Consider the following 24,924-nt stretch of genomic DNA (forward strand, 5'->3'; position numbering starts at 1 on the left):
TATCATCTCTAAATGCCTGAAACACGGCGAATGGCACTGGAAGTGCCATAGAGGAACTCCTCAGATGTAGCTGTCCTATCTAAAATGCAGCTTCCCCTCATATACCCAGGACAAAATTATGAAGGTGATGTAGCGAAGCATCCAAATAGATTATTAGGGAGATTATAACCTCAGTTACATTCAACAACATCTTGAAGACTCTTGAGTACTTGCCAGAATGAAAAAAAATAATGGTTGAGGGATAACTGCCCTTGGCCTGAGTCTGAATGGAAGTGTTCACTGTTTTAAATCCCTTTGCGTCTTATTTTGTAATGATGCTGTGACTACAGTAATAATATGATTTAGAAAAAACCTGTCTACAAGGTAAACTAAAAAGAAGATGTACTACAATTTCATATTTTCTTTGACTACCATTTTTTTTCGATAATCAGAAGTGTTTCAAGACGTGCGTAGCAGTATTTCTGTGTCGGAGCTTGGTAGCTGTTCAGAGGTTTGTGATTCAGAGTTCACTTATATTTGCAAATCACTTGAAAGGGAATAATCAAAAAATATTCTACTTTAGAAAAAAATTAACATGGGTTATGGATATCATATCATCATCATTATTAAATTGTTTCAAATCAGAGCAATTAAAATAATGACTAAGGAAATAATTGTTGAAGGTCATTCCACATCAAAATAATCTACAATCGTGTTAGGATTGTGCTGGGCTTTTGAGAGAGCCACTTCTGTCAAATATGTTCCAGTATATGGAGAGTGATTTACAATTTTATAATTCTACTAAGCGTGAAGTCTTTTTTGGTTGCTATCCATAAATGCACTAACCAGTTGCTGTGTGTATACAAGTGCACTGTAGTCAGGATTTCTTTGGTCAGCTGAGCATGTACCTATCCTCAAGTGCCCTCATCGTTCCACCAAGAGGCATACAGGGTAGAGTTTATGGAATTATCTTCCATTTCTTGATCTACAATTTTAGTATAAAATGTAATATACTGACAAGCCTTTTTCTTACACCTGATTTAAGAAAAATTCTTTTTGTATTTAGCAAGTTTGTATTTTACTAAAGCTCTTTTGTTGCCCTTTTGTGAGAACAGTGATTTTTCCTCTACTTGGAGGTAATCCTAGCATCATGTGCAGCATCTACATCTAATATCAATATCAAGGTTCCAGACTTTGTTCACTGATGCTACCTGAGTGAGTGACGTGTAAAGATTAATGCTGCTTATTCCTGGAAGAGGTGTATGCAACAAAATTACCTCAAGAAGAGCAACGAGGCTGATGAAGGGACTGGAGCACAGGCCCTGTGAGGAGAGGCTGAGGGAGCTGGATTGTTTAGCCTGGAGAAGAGGAAACTCAGGGGTGACCTCATCACTCTCTACAACTACCTGAAAAGAGGTTTTAGGCAGGTTGGGGTTGGTCTCTTCTTCCAGGCAACCAGCAGTAGGACAAGAGGGCACAATCTTAAGCTGTGCAGGGAAAAGTTTAGGTTGGATATTAGGAAGAAATTTTTTACAGAGAGAGTAATCAGACACTGGAATGGGCTGCCCAGGGAGGTGGTGGATTCGCTGTTCCTGGAGTTTTTTAAGATGAGACTGGATGTGTCCCTTAGTGCCGTGTTCTGATAACCACAGCAGTGCTAGATCAAGGGTTGGAGTTTATCTCAGAGGTCTTTTCCAACCCACTTGATCCTATTCTATTCTATATTTTAAGAAAATCATTTTCAAGGAAGCTAGCACATCTTTCAGAATATTTCCTTTATCAGTATGTATTTGCATGTCTGCAACTTCAGAGAGACCCATGAGTTGGCTTTTGTAGCGCAACTTTGAAACAAGAAGGACTTTGGAACGCTGCAGCCTGAGTTGACTGCACATGAGCCATATCTCACTTGAAAGCAGAACTGCAGTGGTGTGTGCTATATTTAAAATAAACCCTACAGCTCTACTTTATGTCAGTGTCTTCCACAAACAAGACCCGATTGCTTCTTAATGTGCCCACTATATATTTATGTTTCTATTTCATGTAGTACATATTTAATGTCAGAGATTGACAACAGGTCACAGAGCACTGTATTAGAATACATTTTGTAGTGTGCTTCCTCACACCTTTCATATCAGGATGCAAGTTACAGACAATCATCATACAAAAGTTATTTTCTTTGTTTATTTTTCTTTCTCTACTATTATGACCAAGGCTATTATTGATGATTTCTTCTTTACAGCATGGGGAAAATTGTAAGAAATCATACTCTTCAGGTTTGCAAGGGGCGTGAGTTTGAGCACAAAGGTTAGGACCATAAAGTAGACATGACTTCAGCAGCCTAGGGAAAGATGGAATCAGGTGGGGCCACAGGGGGGAAAGCTGAGTGAGAGGAATAAGGGCTCGAGCTGTGCCCTTTATAGCTGTAATATAATTTAAATTGGTTAAACCTTTGACTACCTGAAGCTACATGGCTTGGTTTCCTCTCTTTATTCCATCTGTTCCACTGTCACTACTCAGACATGAAGCCTTCATCATCCCTAGTGTGGTTCTGCCTATAAAAGCTAAAATCTCACTCAGAAGTCATCAAACTTTCTTGAAAAATGAAGCCTTGTTAGGTTGGCCCTTTTCTATTTGCTGCCATATGGTTGCAGTTTTGGCAAAGTGGTCTTCCTCCAAAGCTGTTAATATCCTCCCTCCTCCAAGGGCTGAAAACAGATAAAATATAAGTACTTAATTAAGGCAGAATTTTAATTGGATATGTGTAGGCATGTTGGCATAAGGCAGATTTCACAGTGGTAAGTTATATACTTGAAATTATATATTTTTATTGCAATTTAGTCCCTGTTTTGCAGCATTTATCTTTTCCTTTTTAAATCTGTGTGATTAACAGCATCAAGAAAATGAATTTCATAAATAGAATTATTAATAGAATAAAATGAGCCATGCACCTTCTCGCAAAGTGGGAGACATCTTAAACTTACCATTTTGAACACAACTCTATAATTTTGCAGTAGCCAACCACAACACCATACTATAAAAAAAGGATAATGTTGCTTCCCTCCCAACTTCTACCTTTCCATTGAAGCTGATATGCTGTGCAAAAAGACCAAAATATCTATAGCATCAAAAAAAAAAAAGTGAAAGGCAGAAGGAACATGAGTCTGTAGCTGATAGAAGAGGAACCCAAATAGAGGAAACTGCTTCAGTAGCTGACCACTGCTCCCAGGGCTGTTTAAAGCCTCCTCAACAGGAAATGCAGATGCAGTCTGAAGTTTTTAAGATGCAAGTCTTTGAACTCTTTACCATCAATTATAGGACTGCGTTTTAGGAAGAGAGCCACACATTTGGGTTTGATTCTACACTTCCTTGTGTCTTATTAATAACTAGAAAGTGAAGGTGGAATTTTAAGTTGCAGTGGTAGAACAGCTGGGGGAAATTTGTGTAAATGAAATCAATATAAGATGTTATGGAAGGTGAAATTTTTCTTCTTTTAGGCAAAACTGGTTTCAGTCACCCATTCTCTTATAGACTCTCTCACCCTTGGGACCCAAAAACACCAGGGTGTTTGTGTGTGCCTGGCCAAGGTGCCTGTCCATGGTCACTTATGTGTGTTGTGGTAGGCTCACTAATGCATTCCTATTGTATTTGTTGGGTTCCTTTTGATTATAAAAAGTAAACTAGTTTTTTGTAGATCTTTAGGAATCAACAGTTGCTATGGTGCGGTCCTTTTGGCCCAAAATTTTCAGTGACGCTTATCGGTTTTGCTTTCTTCTCGCAGATATTTTTAGGTCATCCTTTTGGAGTAAGAGGAAGATGAATATTACATGCAGTGTGCTGGAATGTTGTTGCTGTAGCATAGGGTCTTCTGCTGATAGATTGTCTGAGCTGTTGTTTTATCAGAGCACACTCCTCCTCGTCCTGACAGAAGCATGTTCCCTAGTGTTTTACCACTGGCAGCGATGTCCTTGGTTATCAGTACAGACCATACTTTTAATTCTTCGAGGCATTGTTTCTTCTGGTGCTTTCACACAGATATTTCTATCCATGCATTATTCATACCAGTCTTCATATTTCTATTACTATTTTCTACTTTTCAAAATATTTGAGTGGTAATTTAAGTATATGTAATCATCTAGACTATAAAATAGCGGAGAACAGAAGCCATATAGCTGTAAAATTTAAGGAAGAAATATTTTTGGCATCTGTTTACTGAGAACATGATAAGTCCTAGTGTATTACATGCCACTGAACTTACCTAAAGATCATATAAATTCTACAGAAAATATCACATATAATTGGGTTGTTGTTTTCTTGACTCCTACATTATAAAACCTAAACAAGAGATAAAGATGCATCTGTTTTAATGACCCATTGAATCGCAAAACAAACCTTATAGACAACTGGGCAAACTACAGGAAATTGTGGAGCTTTTAGCTATGTGTTATAATAAATGCAATGGGAGTTGGATGCAAAAAGCTTCAGGCATTTGTTTTATTTTCTGTTATTCATATATTCCTATTATATTGGCAATTTTACCCTGTAGTGTCGTAAATGTAATATTCAGCTATATGCTCTCCATATACCAATTAATCAGAGGTGTGCTTAAAACAGCCTACTACAAAGGAATTAGAGGCTAAGCAGAAAATACAATAAAAATATAAGTCATCAGGTCATATTTATCCATGTAGTCTTTAACTCCCATACATTTGCCTTTCACATTTCCACTCTAAGTGCCTGTCACCATAAACCTTCTGTGTCTGTCCATGCTTTCTTTTTGCTTTTTCTCTTCAGTATTAGGCTTCTTTTTCCAAAACTGTTGCAAAGCAACTGTCATTATATTCACAGAGTTGAATAAATGATTTCTGGCATTTGTCTTCTAGAAGAAATAGAGAAGATTGATAGCAAACAAAAAAACTTAAGAAAATGGAGCTGTGATATCATAAGTATTGACATACATCAGAGTAAATGTATAGCCCAGTTCTTGTCAGTTTAGGTTCTAGTCTACTTGTGGCCATCAGACCTGGTCATGCCAAATTTAGATACTCTGCAATAGCACTGCTTGAACAAAGGAGTCTTCTGCAAACTCTCTTCTGATTGGAGGATTGATATGTAATTTTGACTGACTTAATACCCTGAGAGTTTTCCGAGGTATTTTCCCACATCAGATATAATGTTTTAGCGAAAAAGCATAGAAGATTCAGACCCCATTCCAATGCTGATATTCTTTCCGTCTTAGAAAGTAAAAACTTTGGCAGTCTGGTCTTCTGTACTGTTATTTCTAAGAAACCGAACTTCTTTTTTTTTTATCCCCCTAGAATACAAATGATGTATTCTTCCTTGGAAAATAGCAAAAATTCTGTCAGATCTAAAGGTATTTGTTTTCTAATTTCTAGAAATACTTATTCTCAGAAAGACGAGTAATGTGTACTGAATCCCTACCATCTCTTCTGTTATTTTGTTATTAATCTAATATCTGATCCTTACATTCTACTGATAAATATGGTTAAAACAGAAGTCTTTATGACCACAGACATGAACAATTTATGCACAGTTTGAATATACTACTCAAGTCTATGAAAATTCAAATAGTGTACTTACCACTGTTTCTAAAGCCTCGTTTCAGTTTTTTTAAAATACTCTCCCATTAAATAATTTCTCTTTAGAGAAATTTGAGAGATACTGAGTTAAAAAGAAGACATGTATGTTAGTAAGTAAATGGGTCATGATATAGACCTGTACTATATTCATATAAACCCATATTATCTGTTTTGAAACAGAGTGCAGAATGATATGAACACACAGAATGCAAAACTCAGAAAATCAGATTTTCATTGACTTCCACAGGCATGAAACTCAGAATATATTGACAAATAATAGTAAAATGAAGAATTAAGTAGCATGATGTTTATGCATGTTTGCGTATAGTGTTTAGAAGAATTGTATATCTTTCTTTACAGAAAATCAAAATTAGCTGAATAACACTTACTCTCACTTTAAAAGTTTGGATATACCTGCCTATGGCCTAACCTTGTGGAATCACACTGATAAATGCAAATAAGGTTAGATCTCAAATTACTGGTTGTCAAAGTTGCTTAAAAATATTACTCACATTATTTCCTGGGTTCTATTGGTAGTAAATGGGTCCCTAACTCTAAAGTGGATTTGAAAACATTTCTGAGGATGATAATGTTAATGCTGCTATCTGATCTTTATGGTCAATTTGCTCCTCTGTCGGAGGACAGTCTCCTGAAGTCACTGAGCTGTATAGAATGTATCTTTTTGCACCATGAGGTTGAATACATTGCTGAGCTTTGCCCGTCTAGAAAGGAGATCAAAGGATCAACAAAAGTAGATTGCAGATTTCAGAACTTGAAAAAAATATTGATTAAAACATTTTCAAAGTTATTTCTAGTAAGACTGAGGTCTTGGCTGTTTCTCCACTGAACCACAACAGTTCAGGAGGAGTACTAACATTCTTTGTCATTTCCACAAGGACAGTTAAGCTGGATTTCACAAAGTTAATGCCAGAGTGTTTGTTGGTGTGTCTAAAAAGTAACAAGCCAATGGTGCCCTCATTCTGTAATGCTCTCATAATCATCCTACTGTAGTTCTAGAGGCTGATACTTTTTTCAAGCCATGGTAAATGATGTGAAAAGAATCATCAGATTACTTAAAAGTTTTAGAAGCTGTATGCTTAGGTTCAGCTTTTTCCTTGCTGTTTAATCCAAACCTTGCAACTATGTAGCCATTTACACACATGTATATTAATATTTTATTCAACTTATTTGACTAAATTGAACAGCATTTATTTCTAAAGCAGAATCAAATTCAATATAAGGTTGAAAAATGTATGTAGAATAGGAATTAGCACATCAGTGGAGTTAAAAGTGTCTGATGAAAAATTAGGCTTTCACAACCTGTGGCCAGGAAATACTTTAAAGGCAACACAATATTCCTAATTTCTAAAATAGATTTTACAGATTTTCCCTTATTAATCACTTTATTATTTTCATATGTGGTTGCTAAGGGCAAATCTCTAAAACTTTGTACGGTGTCTCTGGTGGTGGTTTATACGAGATGATAGGGATGTTAATCTTACAGATATGTTAGGATTAGAGATGTTATGGCAAGTGAGACTGTGATGAAGTTTATCTTTCATGAATTATATAGAGATCTAAGTCTACTAAAACTGAATTAATAACCGTTTCTTGAAAGTTCGGCTAATTCACTCGTGTCTCCTTCTAGTAGTCCTTAGATTTAAAGAGATATGGATCCTTGGAAGCTCACATTTCTAGTAATCACAAGAACATCACATGCTAGTTGAAAAATCTTTGGCTTGTTATAGAATTTATAGCATGCCAAATTGTTTCTAGTTTTAATTCCACCTACAGAAAATGAAGTAATTCAGAATATTGAACTTATTAAAGTGAATCCATTTGCTTTTTAACCCAGACAGTTAACCTGCATTCATGATTGTAACGCTAGGATCAGTATCTTGTTGTTTCATTTCCCTGTTTTCAGGAAGATAGTGTGTTTGAATGCCTTCACATCCTTCAAAAATTACTTGCTGTTTACTACTTACCACCTCTACATCACAATTTATGATACCAGGAACTTCACAAAACTGCTTTTCTACTTTTATCCATTACTGCCCTTAGCCCTTTATTTTAGGTTATTGCTATATTACAATTCTGAGATGGTTGAGGTTAAATTATTGATTGCTAATATGCATTTCCATTAAATGCTAATAATAGCATTTAGTTTAAAATGGTGAGATTTTCTGGAATCTATTTCTATAGGGTATTTATTATTCATGACTTCGCACATGTGTTTAGATAAATATTTCTTATGAACTCTGCTGTTTGACTGCTTTTCTGTTTACAGGATATGATGGCCCATCTCAGTTACTTAGTGCTACTTCTGTTCTGTGGTAGGCTATTTGAAATGTTTTATAGAGCATAATTCCAAATATATTATCTAGTCAGTATACAAATCCCCTACTTCTGTATGAATGTGGCATTTATATAGAGACCAACCATTCTTTTCAGATTTATGCAAGAAAGAAATCCATATTTATGAAAGTTTTTGAACTACGAATAGCAAAGAATGTAGACAGCTCTAGACCAGAGTATAAGAGAATAACTGTAGGTGTTGCGTTTGCCTATTAAACCAACTCAAGTTTTAATCTGCTTTGTAGTATAGAAAACATTAGCGGAACCAGTCTGATGAGAGTATATTTTCAACTAATCTGTACCTGTAGGATGACCACTTGAGCTCTTGCTGAGCTCCATTAGTCTTGGCAAATGAAGGAATGATTCCTGGAGTACAGTTTATGAAACTTGACTAGAAAGTTGCATTTTTTTCATTCCAATTTCTAAAACAAAAAGCCATGCAGGACTAAGTACAATGCCGTAAGAGGTATTTGCACTTCTGTAAGCATCAACACAAATTCCTGAAACAAGATACTGGGCTCCAGAGGTGGGAGAGTGAGAATAGAACCGTCGGCATGAGGGAGCTCACAGACAGGATGAACAGGGTTTACATAATCTCATCCATATGCAAACAGTCCAGTGAGTTGCCAAGGCTGTGCCAGCATGACACCCACTCAAGTAACATCTTTATTATTCATTGAAAGATGCTGCAGTTTTCTTTTGGTGCTGCAGAGCCTGTGTTAGCAGGGGATAAATATTACAGAAGGTGGTTATAGGGTTTTTGTGTAATATAGTAAGTTCCTGTTGAGAACCTGACTTCTTGTCTGTGAGCAGAGAGGGATGGTTGTTCCCTAAAGGCCGGGAGCTGTGCCCTCACCCACAGCCCCAGTGGGCAGAGCCAGGTGCTGGTAACACACTTCACTGACCACCCCAGACAGGCCTCTGAGAGATGACTTGGTCCAGGGTCCATTGAGGGAGCCCAGCCAGGAACAAAAGGAGACTGGGTTAGAGATAGAAATGGTGAGAGCACTGTAACATGGCTTTGTAGTCCATGCAAGAGGCAGAGCTAAAGATGGGGCTGGAAAAAAGGCACAATTTATGTCTGAGGGATCCATCCAGGAGAAAAACTACCTACATCCATCTTGTGGTTAGGACCAGAATCACGGCCAGAGACTGGCACTGCTTGGCATTGCTGGGGCAGTAACCGATGGTCCCAGACTTACCTGAAATGAGGTCCTGGGCTGTGGGCAGGGTGAGGGAGGCTTGGGGAGATGCTAGGCATGGGCATCAAGGCCCACTGTACCCTCATAGCACTGATGCCTCTGTTTTTTGTTCATTATAATAATTCTGTTGTATCATATCAGTGAAATATGGTTGTGTCTGATTTATATATCATTATTTTCTAGAATTTTGAGTGTTCTAGAGAAGAAATACATGAAGGGTAGTTCAGACAGGTTTTTAGTAAAGAGCTTCAAGTTACTTTTCCTTCCATTTAAACACACTTTCTCCAGTGAAGTTTTAGAGTATCAACTTTGCCATTAGCTGCTGGTTAATGTTGAAGAACTAATGCATGTAGCAGTTGTTGTGCTGTATCTAATCTATACCTCAAATACCTAATCCAACGTAGTCTCAACTCTAAAGAAATCTCAGGGGGTAATTTAATCTCAGATAAGTAATTTCATCTTTAAATGAACATTTTTTTACCTGCTTTAAAGGATTTGAAAGGGGAAGTGGGATTAAAAATTAAGGAAAAGGGAAAAGGCAGGTGCAAAAGAAAGCAACAGATTGTTGTAGCTGGAGGTGAAGGATGACAAAAGAGCAAATATTCATACTTTACAAGGAGAATAAGTAGAAGTGAGATAAGTAGGGAGCATAGAAAATGAATTATAAAATGAATCAAGAAGGAACAGAGAGGAGAGAAGGGAATTCTCTGACCACCTGAGGAGTTCAGTCTAAAATCTGGTGCATCGGGTACAGGGGAGCCTCTGAACCCAACTAGACAAAAGAAAACAGTGTCCCACTGTGTGAGGTTGAATCTGATTTATAAAATAACCCAAAGAGAAATATTTAACCTTCCATCATGTATACTTTCAAGATTCAGAATTTCAAGGATACTGTCAGTACTGGCGTCTCCTTTCCACAGGTCTCCACAGGACTCTGCAGCAGTTACCAAATCTATGAAATTAGGTTAACAATTTTTTATCAGCTTTATTTAACTTCTTGAGATATCTCTTCTCTATTTTGAGTAATTTATTTGAATAGATCTGTTACCCAGTTCTGTTACCCAATTCTGCTTGTTTGCTAGCCCAGTGTTGCTCAGCACAGAGCTGTAAAAATATTTGCTCAAATTTGAAATTACGTAAATTTGGGTTTATGGTGCCAGGAATTATAATATAGAGAGTTGAGCTTGCTTAGTATTTTTATCAAAACTATGTAATACACATTCTATGTATATTTATACACTCAGTGTTCTAGTTTTTAACAGTGGTCTAAAATCTTTACTGAATTAAACAAAATATTATGATTGGTCATGGTGTCATGTAAATTTTCAAGAGTTTTTCTTTTTTCTTGTTAGACAAAAATAGGGAAAATGATTACTCATAGGTGGTGAGTGTAGTGTTACTATTATCCTGTAAAACGTCCCGAGACAAGCACAGAAATTGCTCTGAGACAGTAACTCCTTTTCTCAGAAAATATTATTAACTTCCATTGAAGCCAGAGTAAGGATGCACACATTTACCCCTTGGATGCGAATATGATTCCTGGACAAAATGACAGGCAACTGAAAGCTCTTTGTCCTACCAAAGGAATTTGCATTAGATAGAATAATGTCATAGTGTAGTGGGGATCCGCTGAGACTGGGATTCATATCAACACTGCCTCTAGAAGCAGGAGCTCCTTCAGTGCTCATGAAGGGGCGGGGGGGGAAGCACCTGAATTCTAATTGCACCTTAATGGTATCTTTCCTAAGTGCAGTACAAGATTACCGTAATCTCTTACCCATGTGATGGCATTCAGAATGCAAAGAGACATTCCCTCAGTTTTCTCCATTTCCCATGGAACAGAATGACAGAGGAAGGATAGAAGATGAATCCAGCTCTCCTTTCAACCCTCTTTCTCACAGCATATTACATCAGTCACCAAACTGTCAGAAAAATCCATAAAGGACAATTAAGCATAAAGACACTTATTTCTCTTTCAGGAAGGCACTGATCTGCAAATTGCTGGAAACTGGGAAAATGCTAGGAAAGAATCACTTCATCTTTCTTATTCTTATGCTCTTCTGTAGTGATTTAATAGTAGCCACTGTGAATGAAGCTGATGAATGATGAAGCTATATGAAGTTAGATGAGCTAGATGAAGCTGTGTTGTTATCCAGTGCAGATGAACCTGTGGTCTTGCAGTGAAACATCTGTCTGTTCTTAACTAACTCTTACAGTTCAGTAGCTTGCATCTTAGATTTCTGTTCTATAAGCCAAGGATATAAATCTGACTGAAGTTGGGACTAATACAATGCTATATATATAAAATATAGTTTGATTATCCTGATGTCTTTAGAAAGAAATTATCCCCCAGATAAGAATCTGGAAAGACTATCTCAAGCAATCTTGTTACCAAATAGCATATATATACATACTGCTCGGCACTATAGTAATGACAGTCTTGAGTGGAACAACCTGCCCTGAGTCCTAGTCCGGTGGCTGTACTCTAGAAAACAGATATTTTAATTTTGCTGTAAGATCTGTTCCTTGTTCACTGAACAGGATGGGTTCTGAAGGAGACTAAATTAAAGTTGCTAAAGCGATCATCTGAACATGAAAAATACTCTAACTTTGAAGTTTCTGTAATAAAAATATCTTTTATGAAATAGTGGAGTGCTTTGACTGAGCTATTTCTGGGGAAATAATACATCAACAGTCAGAAACGCAAACTTGTAGAAAGGCCAGTGGGGTTCACAAAGTACAGGTCACTGTTGACAAATAATCTGTCAAGTAAAATGAATTGTCTTTGTTGACTTTGTAGTTATAGTTATTATAGATACAGCTATTGTGCTTACATAGTAGTAACGTAGAGTTATAATCAATATTGGTGTAAAAATCAGAAAAGAACTGTGAGGATGATTTTCCTAGTCAATAAGGGTTGTTCCATTAGCTTGATTAGCTGTGATCTGAGAGCTATTTTTATGAGTTCTGAGCTACGCATAAGCAATGGAATGTAACCTTTAGATTATAGATACTAGATAGTATTATTTAAATTCAAGCTGTTACTATTGATTTTGTTTTGTTTCTGTATGTAATGAATAATGTCTCTAAAAGCACTTTCAGAGAAATATTCATCATTACCAAACATGATCTTCCACAGTGCCATCATCATCCAAAGAGCTAGGCTACTGACAGAAGTTACGGATTTTATGTAAGGCATCCAGGTTTTTCAGAGTTTTGTGAGAAAGACCATTTAAAATCTAAGCCTTTTGAGTAGCCTAATAATATAACTGAAATACATAAAATAAAGCAGAACACTGCATACACTTCTTCTCACAGAATAAACTTTATTTAATTATAGCGGTCTGCTGGATGTTAGGCACAGTTGTTCTGATACAACATCCTGTTCCTAGCTATTCTTATCTCCTCTCAGGAATACATGTTGTTAGATTCATTTGTTCACTAAAACACCCTGTCATGCTAACTGCTGTAGCACAAGTTTTGTCGCAGTGTTGACAGGTAACTTTTTTATCTGGCTGAAATACTAAATATAAAGAGAAAAATTATATCCCATTTAGCGTTGGATAAGGCTGAAGGCTTTAATAATAATAATAAAAAAGTTTACAGTACTTACTCTAGCATCAGTTTCTTCTCCAGCTCTGCTAAACTCTCTGCCAGCTTACTAAATGAATCATTCTTTCATATTGTGATATATTATCTCAGAAAATTCTCAGAAATTTTTGGTCAGTAACTACTAAAATTCTCCAGTTTTTGATTCCTTAAGACCAGAAGTGTTTAGCAATGTTTGACAGGTATTTACCTACTAAAAAAAGAATTGTTTATAATAGTCTATTCATAGTGACTGGGGGAGCACCTTCTCTAGAAATAATCACTGCAGTTCTTTCTTTTCCTCAGTCAAAAAACAAAGAGAAATGAAGAAAGAAGAATATTGTTAACAGTAGAGAAAATAAAATTGATGAGACCTTAAATTGCTTAGCATTTAGAGCAGATATGCCTTACAACATATTTGAAATCATGTGCTCTCTGATATCACAGATTCAGTCAATTCCAAACCCCACAATAAAATAAATATATTCTGAGTCCCCTTGGGAACAAGATGTCTTGTAGAAATTATTGTATAGTGTACCAGATGGCATCTTTCTTGCAGAGATCACTTCGCTGTGCTGCTTCTATTGCCTTGGAGAAGGAAGAACCAAGTGCTGCTATCTCTGTAAGAGACTTATATGTCAGTTTTCCCATGCAGGAAAGGGTACATCTTTTTTGATTGTGGTATCACAGAAGGATTATCATGGGATTTATGCCCTTTGAAATCATAGGAAAGCACAGCAATATGTAGATGTGTAGCAGGTAAGACAGTCCCATACAGTCAGTTTTTCAATGTCAGGACCAGCTTTAGGAATAGGCAAAGAAGGCACTTCCTGCAGCAGCACACTGGTGAGGCTGGCACTGAGTCATAGACTAGCAAAATTAGGAGATGGTCTTTTAGTCTCAAAGCAGTAGCTTCTGCTCTACGTTCCAATTGCACTGGCTCAGAAAAACTGTCCAAGCAGCCCCCCTGAGGTAAGCCACCTGAACTGGATAAAAATCCAGAGATCCAAAGAGCTGCAAGTTCCCTAATACAAACATTCCTGTCTCTGTTCTGTTCTGTTCTTTACCTTTGCCTTGCTACAACCCTGAGCTGAAGAAGGAGCGAAAAAAAGCCTTGTAGATAACAGGATGCTTCTGCAATAGGACAATAGTCAAGGATGAGGACTAGGCAGCAAGCTGACTGTATTTCTTCTTATTCTCTTTCCCCTTGCTGAGCAACCTTACGTTGTGTTGATGCATTCAGATGTTTAGTTATACTGGCAAAGGACAGAGTTGGAAGAGAGTGTGCACTAGGACGAGCAGTGCTATAATCATCCAGTGCTGGAGCCATGGAGATAGTTAGACACAGTACCAACAGCTACATCAGGAAATGTGTCTGGGGAGCCACTCAAAAACTGAATTTTGCCTACACTTTACTAGGCATAGAGCCAAGCACTTCTCATCACTGGCAGCATAACTTCCATGCTGTTTATAGTAAGGTAAGGAAGAAATGGTTTGACCATGAAACTAATATACTGATTATTGTCTGTGCCTTATTGAGAGCAGAAAATTTTTGTTAGTGGGTGACACAGTGCAGAGACATTTGTGTCTATGCATGTATAGGAAATACAGGCACCAGTCATGTATAATCCTTTCAAGGGGATTATGCTTCACTAGATCTCTTTCCAGTATCAGTTTTTCTGCTTGTGGGGGAAAGAGAAAGAAAATCTGGAATTTTTTTCAAAGAAGTTTATGATTTCTCAGTCAACTAAGAAAAATTCAGAAAGGATTTAATTCTCATCTTATTTAAGATAACTTTCTTCTCAATTTGCCCTCTGAAGATCTTTTCAAGGCTCTCAAATTTGCCTATTCAAGGGAAGTCCCCTATATATCAACTCAACATAGCCTACCTTTCTCCTTGCTACTGACTGGGCACACCCTACATACAAAGGTATTGATTCACAGTAGAAAAAACTCTGCAAAATAGGGATGATTTCCAGACAGGTGTGAACAAATGCATTTGGATCTCCATGAGACATAGACTCCTACAAATTTGGTATACCTACTTTTTCTGAGAAGAAATTAATTATCCATTAGTTTATTTGAAGTACATTTAGCTAGCAGAAAACTCCTAAAAGTTTCTTCAGCAATTGCAGATTTACCAGTGCCTGATAAGTGTTCAGTACTTTCTTTTAAAGATCTAGTAAACCTTTAATACTTTGTGTGGTAAATGTATTAAATATGTAATATCTGGAGTAACATAAGATCTCATAACAGACTTATTTTAGGCAACTTTCCAACCTCATGGAAAACCTTCTATGGCTCAACTAAAATTGTTCTGCAAAACATTATGGACTTCAGTTTGCATGAGTTGTTTCACAAATCCAAGCAGAGTGAGAGGTCATCCAGTTTTATTCCAAGGACTAATCAGATTGGAGTTGAAATTCTTATAATATTGTTATTTCTAAATATCCAGCTATATTTCAGATCTGTTCTGTGATTGCTCATGGATGCTCTGCATGGCACTTGCAGAGACTTTGTATTATAACATAGTGGTCAGACTGTAGGTTTGGATTTCTGTGAAACAGTTATCTGCTATATCTGCCATCATCAGTCCCAAATGATGCCCTTGACAGATACCTATAATTTCCTTATGCCTGGAATTAAATTTCTCCTTAGAGGTGGTCATTCCTCAAGATCCACAATGGACAAGAAAAACAAAAAAAAAATAATTAATGTGTTTAATAAATTAAGCTCTGCTGAACAGGGGTCCACTTAGAATTTTATCCTGAATATACCCGTTTTCTGCCTTTTTTGCTAAATCCTTTCATCCTGTTGTGACAAGCAAAAGTTTAGTACACATTCTTTTCAGAACAAAGGAATAAAATTTTTTTCCATTTCGAGAAAAACTCTAAAATGGAATGTAGATAGAAAATACATCATGAGATTTTTGGTTTCTTTTGCAGAAAATTAACTTTGCTTTCATTTAAAATTCATCATCTTTTTTTTCAGTTATAGTTGATAAAATATACATCCTCTCTAGAAATCATGCAGATCTTATATGTGTGCTTGCTGTCATTCACATTTTTGCAAGAAAGGATATAAATTTGCAATTTTATTTAGTAGGAACATTCCTTTAATTATTCATTTCAAATGGTGACCTTTTCAAGTTGAATTATTATATGTCGGCATGAAGGTTTTCTTGTGTCTTATAATGTTTTATGGTTGAAGAAATCATGCAGATAATCTAATTACTTTGACTAAAATTGTTGTGCCATTTATGTGTTTTGCTGTACTATAGGAGAGAAACTGAAATGTATTCATTATTGATTCATTAAAAGGTTTTCCTATTATACAATCAGAGATGCAGACCACTACCTATCTAAATTAAAAGGGATAAGGGGAAGGCATAGTAAACCATGCCATAGACTATGGTTTATATATTGCATTTCCTAATGTCTTCTGAAATGTAAAAATCTACAACAAACAGATATGTAAAGCATAACTGGTATGAAGATTTTATTCAGATTTAAGTGCTCTAGGTTGCTTTTGAATCTTGCTATTTTCTGCATTTGTTTTGACTGCTCTCATCATTCAAGATTGACGCTTGGATGGGTGTGTAGGAGGAAGCAGCAGCAGCAGGCTTACAGCTTGCAGACAAAAAAAATCTGCCTTATCTGATGGCTATTATTGAAAATGCGAGGTGTAGCCTAGGCTGGGTAATGAAGGGGAGCGAGCGAGGGGGAGCAAGAAGCATGGAGCTGCATACTGATGAGTGTAGGAGTACTTGATAAAAAGAATTCTTGCTGCTGGCAGTGCATTGCTCATTGTGGAGTATTCCAACAATCACATATAACGGAGAACAGCTTAGCTGACAGCTTGATATGCTTTTTTTTTTTTTTTTTCCTGCCTACTGTATGACGTACTGGTCTGTAGTAAAGATTAATAACTAAGAAATGTAGAGCTGCGATCAGATCTTACGCTATATACTGCCCTGAAAACTATGTTTTACTTCTGACTTTTCTGCTTGCTGGAAACATTTTTAATCTGTCAAGCTGGCGGGCTCGTTTGATACCAACTTTTCCAGGAACACGATGTGGCAATGCCACCTCTCAGCCCAGGACTACCGCTATTATCCGGTGGATGGTTATTCGTTGCTTAAACGCCTCCCTCTTCACCCTCCTACAGGACCCCGATGCCCTGTCCAGACAGTGGGACAATGGTTGGAAAATATTGGGCTACCTCAGTATGAAAACCACTTGCTGGCTAATGGATTTGACAATGTGCAATTTATGGTAAGAAATCTTCTGTGCATAGCTGTGTATATACACTGTAGCTCTGCCTTTTTTGTCTGTCTCCTATGTGCTCATAAAAACCTTAGAGCTATTCTGCATTGCACTGAGATCTGTTTGGTGTTTCACTTTTCTATATGTAGCTGAATTATTATATAAACTGTCCTTGTATAAACTTCCAAACTGTACACGTTACAAAATATTCTAGCCTGAAATATGGTGAAATAAAAACTGAATATTAACGTTCTTCCTGTCCCTCATAAGTCTTCAGATTAAAGAAGAAAAATGCACAGTTCTTTTAATCCATTGCAGGATTTTCATGGTATGTAAAAGCTGCAATCACCTCTTTCTGCAGCACATCCCATTCTTACTTTTATTTCAACATTAACATGTAATGATAATTAAATAACATGCAATGCCATTCTTGCCTTGAGAGGTATTTTAATAATAGAAAATTATTTAATGAAGTGTGCTCTCTATGCAAGTGATTCTGAATGTCTCAGTTAAATATTTTTGCATCTTAGATAATCAGGCTATGAGATTCACTTGTTGAAACTTATGCCCTGGGAGGAAAAGTAATGCATTCCTAATAATTGTTCCATTTTCATGTTTTAACTCTAGGCAATTATCAGGAATATTTGAATGAAATGAAATTTTAGGTACTTCAAGATTTACAGTATCACCATGTGGTGTAAAGTAACAGAGATCTGTTATACACAAACTTTCAATTGTAATGAATATTGACAGTAAAGTGAGAAGCTTGCTTGTAGGGCTGTTATATAATCACTTTTCTACCTGCTTCAGTATTCCCATTACTTCAACCTCTTCCAAAATTCCTGACTGCATTTCTTATAAAGTACCAGACCTTAAAATGTCTTTTAAAATACCTGTTAAAGATATTTTTAGTAACCACGTATACAAGACTTCCAACTTTTTGTAACTTGCACGTGGCATATAAGAAACAGAAGTGAAACAGCATGAATTATGACTATAAAATCAGCACATGAGTGGTAATCTTCCTATTTAAATTATTTTGCAAACAACATTATATGCCATTCCTGATCAGAAAATTAAGGCACAAATCTCTGCCATTTCCACATTATAATAGTGGGGAGGTTTCTTCCTGTTTTTTACATGGCTGCCATGTGATCATTTTGCTTATTCGTTAAAAATCATTTAGAATCTTTACCTTTAAATATTCTTGGAAACAAAGCTGTGCTCAGCAACGTGGAAAAAAATAAAATCCAACATGTCTTTCATGCTGCAGTTTCCCAAAATGTAACTACATATTCTTATATATGTTGTAGCATTAGTTACATAAGTAGATGATCATTTAGTCTTAAAGAGGTTACAGAAGGAAATTGTTCACAAGAGGCTGTAGGTGGCACAGCAAATGCAGAGGGGTACACCTACCACAGGTAAATTATGAGCACAAGAGAAGCCAATTAAACTGCCCTGGAGGGCTTTTCAGTCATACCCTGACTCTGGAGGGGCCTGAACCATATTCCCGGGGAATTCATAAGGCTTTCCTACATCTCTTATTAGTGTACTAATGTAAACACACAAATTATATACAAGATGTTATTATTCAGTTTAGAGACCAAACTTTTAAGGTATCAGAGACAGTAAGTTATGCTTGGATACCTATCTGTTAGCCAGTGTTTTCTGGTCATTTCAGACCTTTGCTGAAGTGCTTTGTTTTTAAATATATATTGCAGGTAAAATGCTTAATTACTCAATATTAGTTGAAGTAACATACAAGTGTGAATGGAATAATCCAATAGTTCCTGATTTATTTATTTCCCACTGTTCATCCTGCTGTTACATATTTCAGTTTTTGTTTGTGCCAGCAATTTTATAGTTCTCATATTTTATTGTAAGTAAGAATTATCCAAAAATACTGATTTCTTTTTGTATTATTCCTTTGACTATATTAGCATTATGTAAGAAAAGCCTCCTTTGAAAATTTAAATGAGTGCTTTAGAAATTATTTTCCATTCTAGCCAAAATGTTAAAGAGAAAATTAAACTTGGAAAGTATATAGGAAAATGAGAGAAGAAACGTCTGCTATGCTAAGAGAAAAAATCAGATTACTTCAATGTATGGTAGTCTTCCTTAATATGACAGAACTGCTTTACCTTTATTACAGTGGTTTACATATTAAGCTAGAGTTTTCAATCATTATATTAAAGGTTTCAGATAGGTTAGTTACTTTACAATGAAGAAATCTAATACTTCAATGCAGTAAAAATCAATTAAGACATATTTCTTATTCATTCTCTACTATATTCCTGCTTTTGTTTTTCTGGAAGCACATTCTGACCCGCATTTATTCATTCTGTTGCCTAAGCAACAACCATCACACTCTTATTAAGTATGATTTAGTAGTACAGGTCTTACTAGATGTTCAGAACACAAGAGAGAATATCACAATGTTATAATTAATGTCCATGGAATAACATACATCTCAGAACAAATATATTCTATATATATATATACTACTCTCAACAGCAAAATGCTATTAATTAAATTAGCATTTTAATTAAAAAGTGGTTTTCAGATAAAGAGGTTTCATGGTTAATAATTCATTAGATCATGGAAATTAACTCTTTGTGTTTAGTCCCCCTTGGGCAATAGGAAAGTTATTCACCAGACTGTACTTCGGGAGATTTGTTTATCTTACCTGAAGTATGTGGACTTAATAGGAATCAGGTTGTTTCCTAATATAAAATTTACAGTATTCATATTTTTAAATACTTTATCAATATGTGTTTTATCAATACTTTATCAATATGTGTTTTAAAAATACGTTGAAAAAATATTAAAAAGTTATTATTTCATTAACTGCTTTATTTGTACTTACAGGGTGTTTGCACCCATAGCAAGTGCAGTTTCTATCTACTGTTAGTGTCGTGGAGGAACGACACTTCCATAATATTTAGTAGGCCCCAGGCAGATTCAATCCCGAGGCCTGGTTCACGTGTGCTTGTAATAGTATCCTACTTGAATATGTATATGAATATGCAATCATTAACTTTGATAATTTGTTGTGTAATAGGCTGCAGTGTCCTTCAAATGTAAAAATTTGTTGTGACTTTATGCAGATGCTCTATATTTGAAGATGCAGATGATATTGCAGTTTCATAACATGAAGGCTATTTTGCAGGTAAAATAATCCTGAGGTTAAAGAAAACAATTAGATCAGTCATAAATCACGGTATATAAACTAAATATAGGCCGTAATGAAACCTATGCATCTTTTTGATGCATTGGTCCCATGGACAAGCTATAGATTTATGCAGACTTGCAGGCCTGCCTCACTTAGTATGCTGAGAAAAAGAAAAAAAATTGAATTACAGAGAAACATATGTAAATATATAAATGTGCAAGGTCACTATATGGTTGCATGCAGCCTTCTACAACTCTGAAGCTTCATCAAAGACTCCATTCTGAATGCACAGAGATAAAAGCAGTTCAATCAAATCACTGCCCAGTGGGGACTAGTTCTGATTAAGGACTGCATATGACTATCTATTTATAGGTTGTCCTAATCATTTAAGATAATCTGAAATTTTATCATTTAAGATTTCAGTTTGATGAAAGTAATGTCTCTTAAAAATATTTATAAAACACACTATGACAGAAACAGGGACCATGTAATAAAATGAAATAATAGAAAAGTATGAAGCATTTTATTATATTTTTTGGCATTCTAAAGTACTGTTCACTATTAACAGTTAATGTTTCCGTTAGACTCTAGACTTTGATTTGCTGTTGTTAACAGATATGCATCTCTTCCCCTTAAGTACTTAAGTGGCTTGCTTTGCCTGATGATCCTAAGTGTTGCCTAAGTATTTTTTTTAAAATTCTCTTGTTTTTACTGTGGGGAAACTGAGGATAGAGTGACTGCAGGGTGGAATTTAAAACTGCTTATAAATTTGAGATGAGGCACTAATTCTTAAAATACCTACTAACATAATGCTTAACAGATCAATTTAGTTGCTTAAATATAGGTGTCTAGTACCAATGAAATACTGTAGGGAATCCAGGAGATCTAGACAAGGCTGACATATTGCTGAGGACCAGAAACAGCCAGACCCTTCATGATTAGCAGCTGAAGTTCAGGTGGGACATCACTGAGCACCTCAGATGGCTCTAGAGTATGATGATTAGGCAGTTGAAACGAATCTTAAATTATACAGGTCACACAGAGTTCGTGAAATGTCTAAAAACTGAATATAGATGTCTTGAGTTTGCACTTACTATCTTAGTTGCATATGCATTTCTTTACCTTCTAATAATTTTCTGTATTTTTATTCATCCTGTGAACTTACCTGCAAAAGTATTTACCTGGCTTCTCAGTGCTAGGCATGGACTACCATCTCAATTCCCCTTAGCTAACTGTTTTGGCTTTAGATTTTAGTTAGGTTTTGACTTTTCTCCCTTCCCCTCTCTCTCTCTTTCTTTCTTTGTTTCTTTTCCTTCATTTTTTACTAGTTCTGGAGTTTTATTAGCTGAAGTTTATCTCGACACTGTCCTCTCTCAGGTGTCATTCCTGGGATTTGCTTTCCTGGAATACACAGGAATTCTTCTTGCCTCTAATCTCTCTGGAGGATCTTAAAATCTGTATTAAGTGTAGGAGGCAGAAGCAATTTCATTTCCTTGGAGAGAAATGCACCTGAAAGAAATTCTCTATGCGCATTGGCCCCAAGTCCTGCACTTGTGGAGACCGCCACATCTTCTGACCAAAATACGTTGGGCAGAGATTTATGATTTGGGCATTAGATGAAAACTAAAAAGGAGTGTGTCAGTCTGCCAACACCTTTCTTAAATTAGCCACGCTGCAGGTGATGAAAAAGAGGCCAGTTTTCGACAAGGCTTCAAGTCTGTGGTGACTTGGGTGACTTCCAGAAGCCAGCTCCTAAAGCGCTTAGGAGAGCTGATCAACCTCTGTAGTATCCAGGCTCGGAGCTCTCCAGGCACATACAGGCTACTGCAGGGACTCATCAGGGCACTCATGCATCATCTGAACCATAGGAAGATTTAGAAAACATTGTCTGTGCATAGTTGATCCAGAAATTAAGAACTATTTAAGGCAACCTTAAAACTGGAGGTTGGTAAGTTGATGATATACAGCAAGCCATATTTTTATCAGAATAGAAAGAGTATGGGTAACACCAATGGTAGAATAAGCATAATGCTGGAATATGTGATACTGGCTCTATAAAATAGCCCTACCTGTCTGGAGCTTCAGTTGGATTCCAGGCAATGTACATTTGCAGCACCTCAAATGACTCTAAATTAATTTCTGTCGGTGACTAGGTGAAGCACCTAATCAAACATAAAAGTCAATGGAGCATAGAATGCAATTTAGCTGGGTAGCTGAATAACTATTAGGGTAGTTTTTTTAGGATAAATTGAAGTAGATTCATCTGATCAGTTGAATCACTGTCTGGGCTATATTGATGGGTTTGTACTGGATCTCCTTAAGCTATCATGTAGACACAAAGTTTTTGATGGCTCAGTTTGGGCTAGAATCCATACAGGGTTCACTGAAAACAAAATACAAAATATTTTTATTATAGCCTTTTCATCCCAGCAGGGATTCTTACTATAGAAACTGCAAATTAGAGCTCAGGTGGGTGCCAGAGTTGAAGACTGTGCCTGTCATCCTGCAACAGCAGCAGGTCTAACAAATAATCCCATTCCAAATGTTCCGGTTAATGCTTCCGTCATGGTATTCCTCAAGCTGGTCAAGAGGCAGAAGGGCTTATTAATGTACTCCTCAGTGTCGCATGTGTAAATAATAGCTTACACGGTCTTTCTTTTTTGAGGTCCCAGATGGTTCTTCATCATCCTGTGTGAGTGCACGCAGATCTGGAGAGGCAGTGCCCATTTCCCACAGGAAAGGGAGTTTAGAGGAATCCACTTCATGTTTATGTGTCTATGTATGTAATAGTGAAAAACACAGCACTGCAGCCTGGTGATGATCCTACACTTTGTGAAAATTTTGGCAGTAGTGATTGCTCAACAGAGAGACAATATAATTTTTGAGTATTTCACTTGAACAATTTTTTCATAAGGAACAACTCTCCAAACAGACTTCGTTAAGACATCCTGGGAATGGGAGATTCCTTGAAAGTCAGAGGGAGTGTTTTCATCTAAACCTGTCTCAACAGTTGTATCTTGAAGGTGTAATCAGGCATGGGTTCATCTGCCTATCTGCTAGGTTCTCCTAAGTTGGCCTTTAGGTGAGGGTTTCTCTGGTTGTTCTGGAATATGTGGTTGTCTTTATGTAAATGTTGTTCCATACAAAGTTGTACCTACAAGGTAGACAGACAGGACTTCAGACCGTTCTCTTGGTTAACAATACAGATGCCAGAATATTCAGTGGAGTGTCCTTGCACTCACCTCTGCCATTCAGGTTAGTGGCATCTGGGATACATGTGCTACTTTGCTAAGCTCACTCTACAGCAGTCTGGGAGTAAAGCTCTTGTCCAAGGTACACAGCAATGTATTTGGCTCAATCATACCCTCACTAAGAACAAAGGGCCAAATCCAGACATTGAAAGCTGTTGCATTTACAGTCCCACTAAAAGTGAAACTATTTCATTATACATATCTGTGAGTTTGATAATGTGAGAACTAGAATTAGTCCCATCTGTTCTAAAAATATGTTAAATGTTCATGTTAAACATTGTGGTTAAGCTAAAAGCCTGCCTAGTGCAGAGGGTAGCCTTGATTTTGATGTATAAACACTGATGAGCTGTATTTTGAGACTACAAATGTGGGGAGTTATCTATTGGCCCTAAATACAATTTTATGAGAAACTGGTAGCAAATATTTCATGTGAAAGTTAGTTTGATAGAGCAGATGAAAATTCTAATAATCAGAATGAAGCATGTCATCTTAATAACTTATAAAGTAAGAGGTGTGATGCTGATAAAATGTTCTCGCTGTGTTTTTATTTAAGGCTAAAACCTTTTAGCTGATTTTGTTATTAAACAGAACAAAGGTAAATCTTCAAGAATTAGAAATGTTTGTATATAGAGTGATGTTTATAAAGCTATTCTTGATAATTGGTGAAAGATGCTGAACACTTGACAATATATAAATTGCTGAAAGTAGCAGAAAATTTAGAGCTTAGGAAAGGCAGAAAATCTAAGAGTTTTTACTCTTCAGAGTGAAAACCTGAAGATTCACAGGACAATCAGTTTATAATTTTATTTACATTGTAGGTAAATAATGTAAGTCTTTGCTTCGGAAGGGAATGGTAAACCTAAAACAGTGTCCTGTATGTAATAAGAAGTTACAGCTGATTTTTAGTTATTCCGTAGGGAATACTTTTTAATAAAATGAAATTAACAACAACAACAAAATTGAGGAATGCAGTATGCAGGTGTGTATATTACTGTTTTAGAACGTTGTCCAACAAGAAATAATTAAGTGGAATCTGGAACAGTAGCTAAATTAATTTCAAACAATGACAGACTTCCCTGACTAAGTTAAAAGACAGAGCAGTACAGAGAAGCTTGATTACAGATAATTGCATGTTGGGATTCTGAAGGAGTTGTCAGGTAAAGATTAATGAGTATTAATAGATAATTGGAAATAAACATATGATTCTTGGGCATGTTATCCTTTTTGAATGAAGACCAGATGATGTAAGAAAAGCTCAGGTAGTTATATGAACAAGTATTATTGCACATCAAAACCCAGAAACAATCTAAAACAAAGAGAAAACACATTGCGAAAGAACAGATAAATAATCAAAATAGAGAAAGGAAGAAAATTAGGAGAGAAAATGCAATTTCATTAGTTATGTGAATAGAATATATTCAGAAAAGTTTTTATCAACACGCTATAGCTAAAAGGAATACTGAGGAAGTTATAACCACTGTTGGAATCAGATGAAATTCATTTTAGTTTTAG

At 36.2% G+C, this 24,924-nt stretch overlaps 1 protein-coding gene across 6 annotated transcripts in view; it reads left to right on the forward strand.

The window, feature by feature from the left end:
- Nucleotides 1-24,924, forward strand: part of LOC114065274 (ankyrin repeat and sterile alpha motif domain-containing protein 1B-like) — a 216,822-nt gene that overhangs the window by 6,354 nt on the left and 185,544 nt on the right. For 2 of the 6 annotated variants that reach the window (XM_027899037.1, XM_027899038.1), the window contains exon 1: nucleotides 16,402-16,995. In XM_027899037.1, the coding sequence (XP_027754838.1) occupies nucleotides 16,795-16,995 (201 nt within the window). In that variant the 5' untranslated portion in view covers nucleotides 16,402-16,794. Of the gene's footprint in view, nucleotides 1-16,400; nucleotides 16,996-24,924 lie in introns of those variants that run through there. The other 4 variants (XM_027899042.1, XM_027899043.1, XM_027899036.1 and 1 more) reach the window with 3 other exon arrangements.

This window comes from Empidonax traillii, unplaced genomic scaffold (genome assembly GCF_003031625.1).
Source record: "Empidonax traillii isolate 1590-97213 ecotype Southwest subspecies unplaced genomic scaffold, ASM303162v1 scaffold634:size670481, whole genome shotgun sequence".
Taxonomy (NCBI): Eukaryota; Metazoa; Chordata; class Aves; order Passeriformes; family Tyrannidae; genus Empidonax; species Empidonax traillii.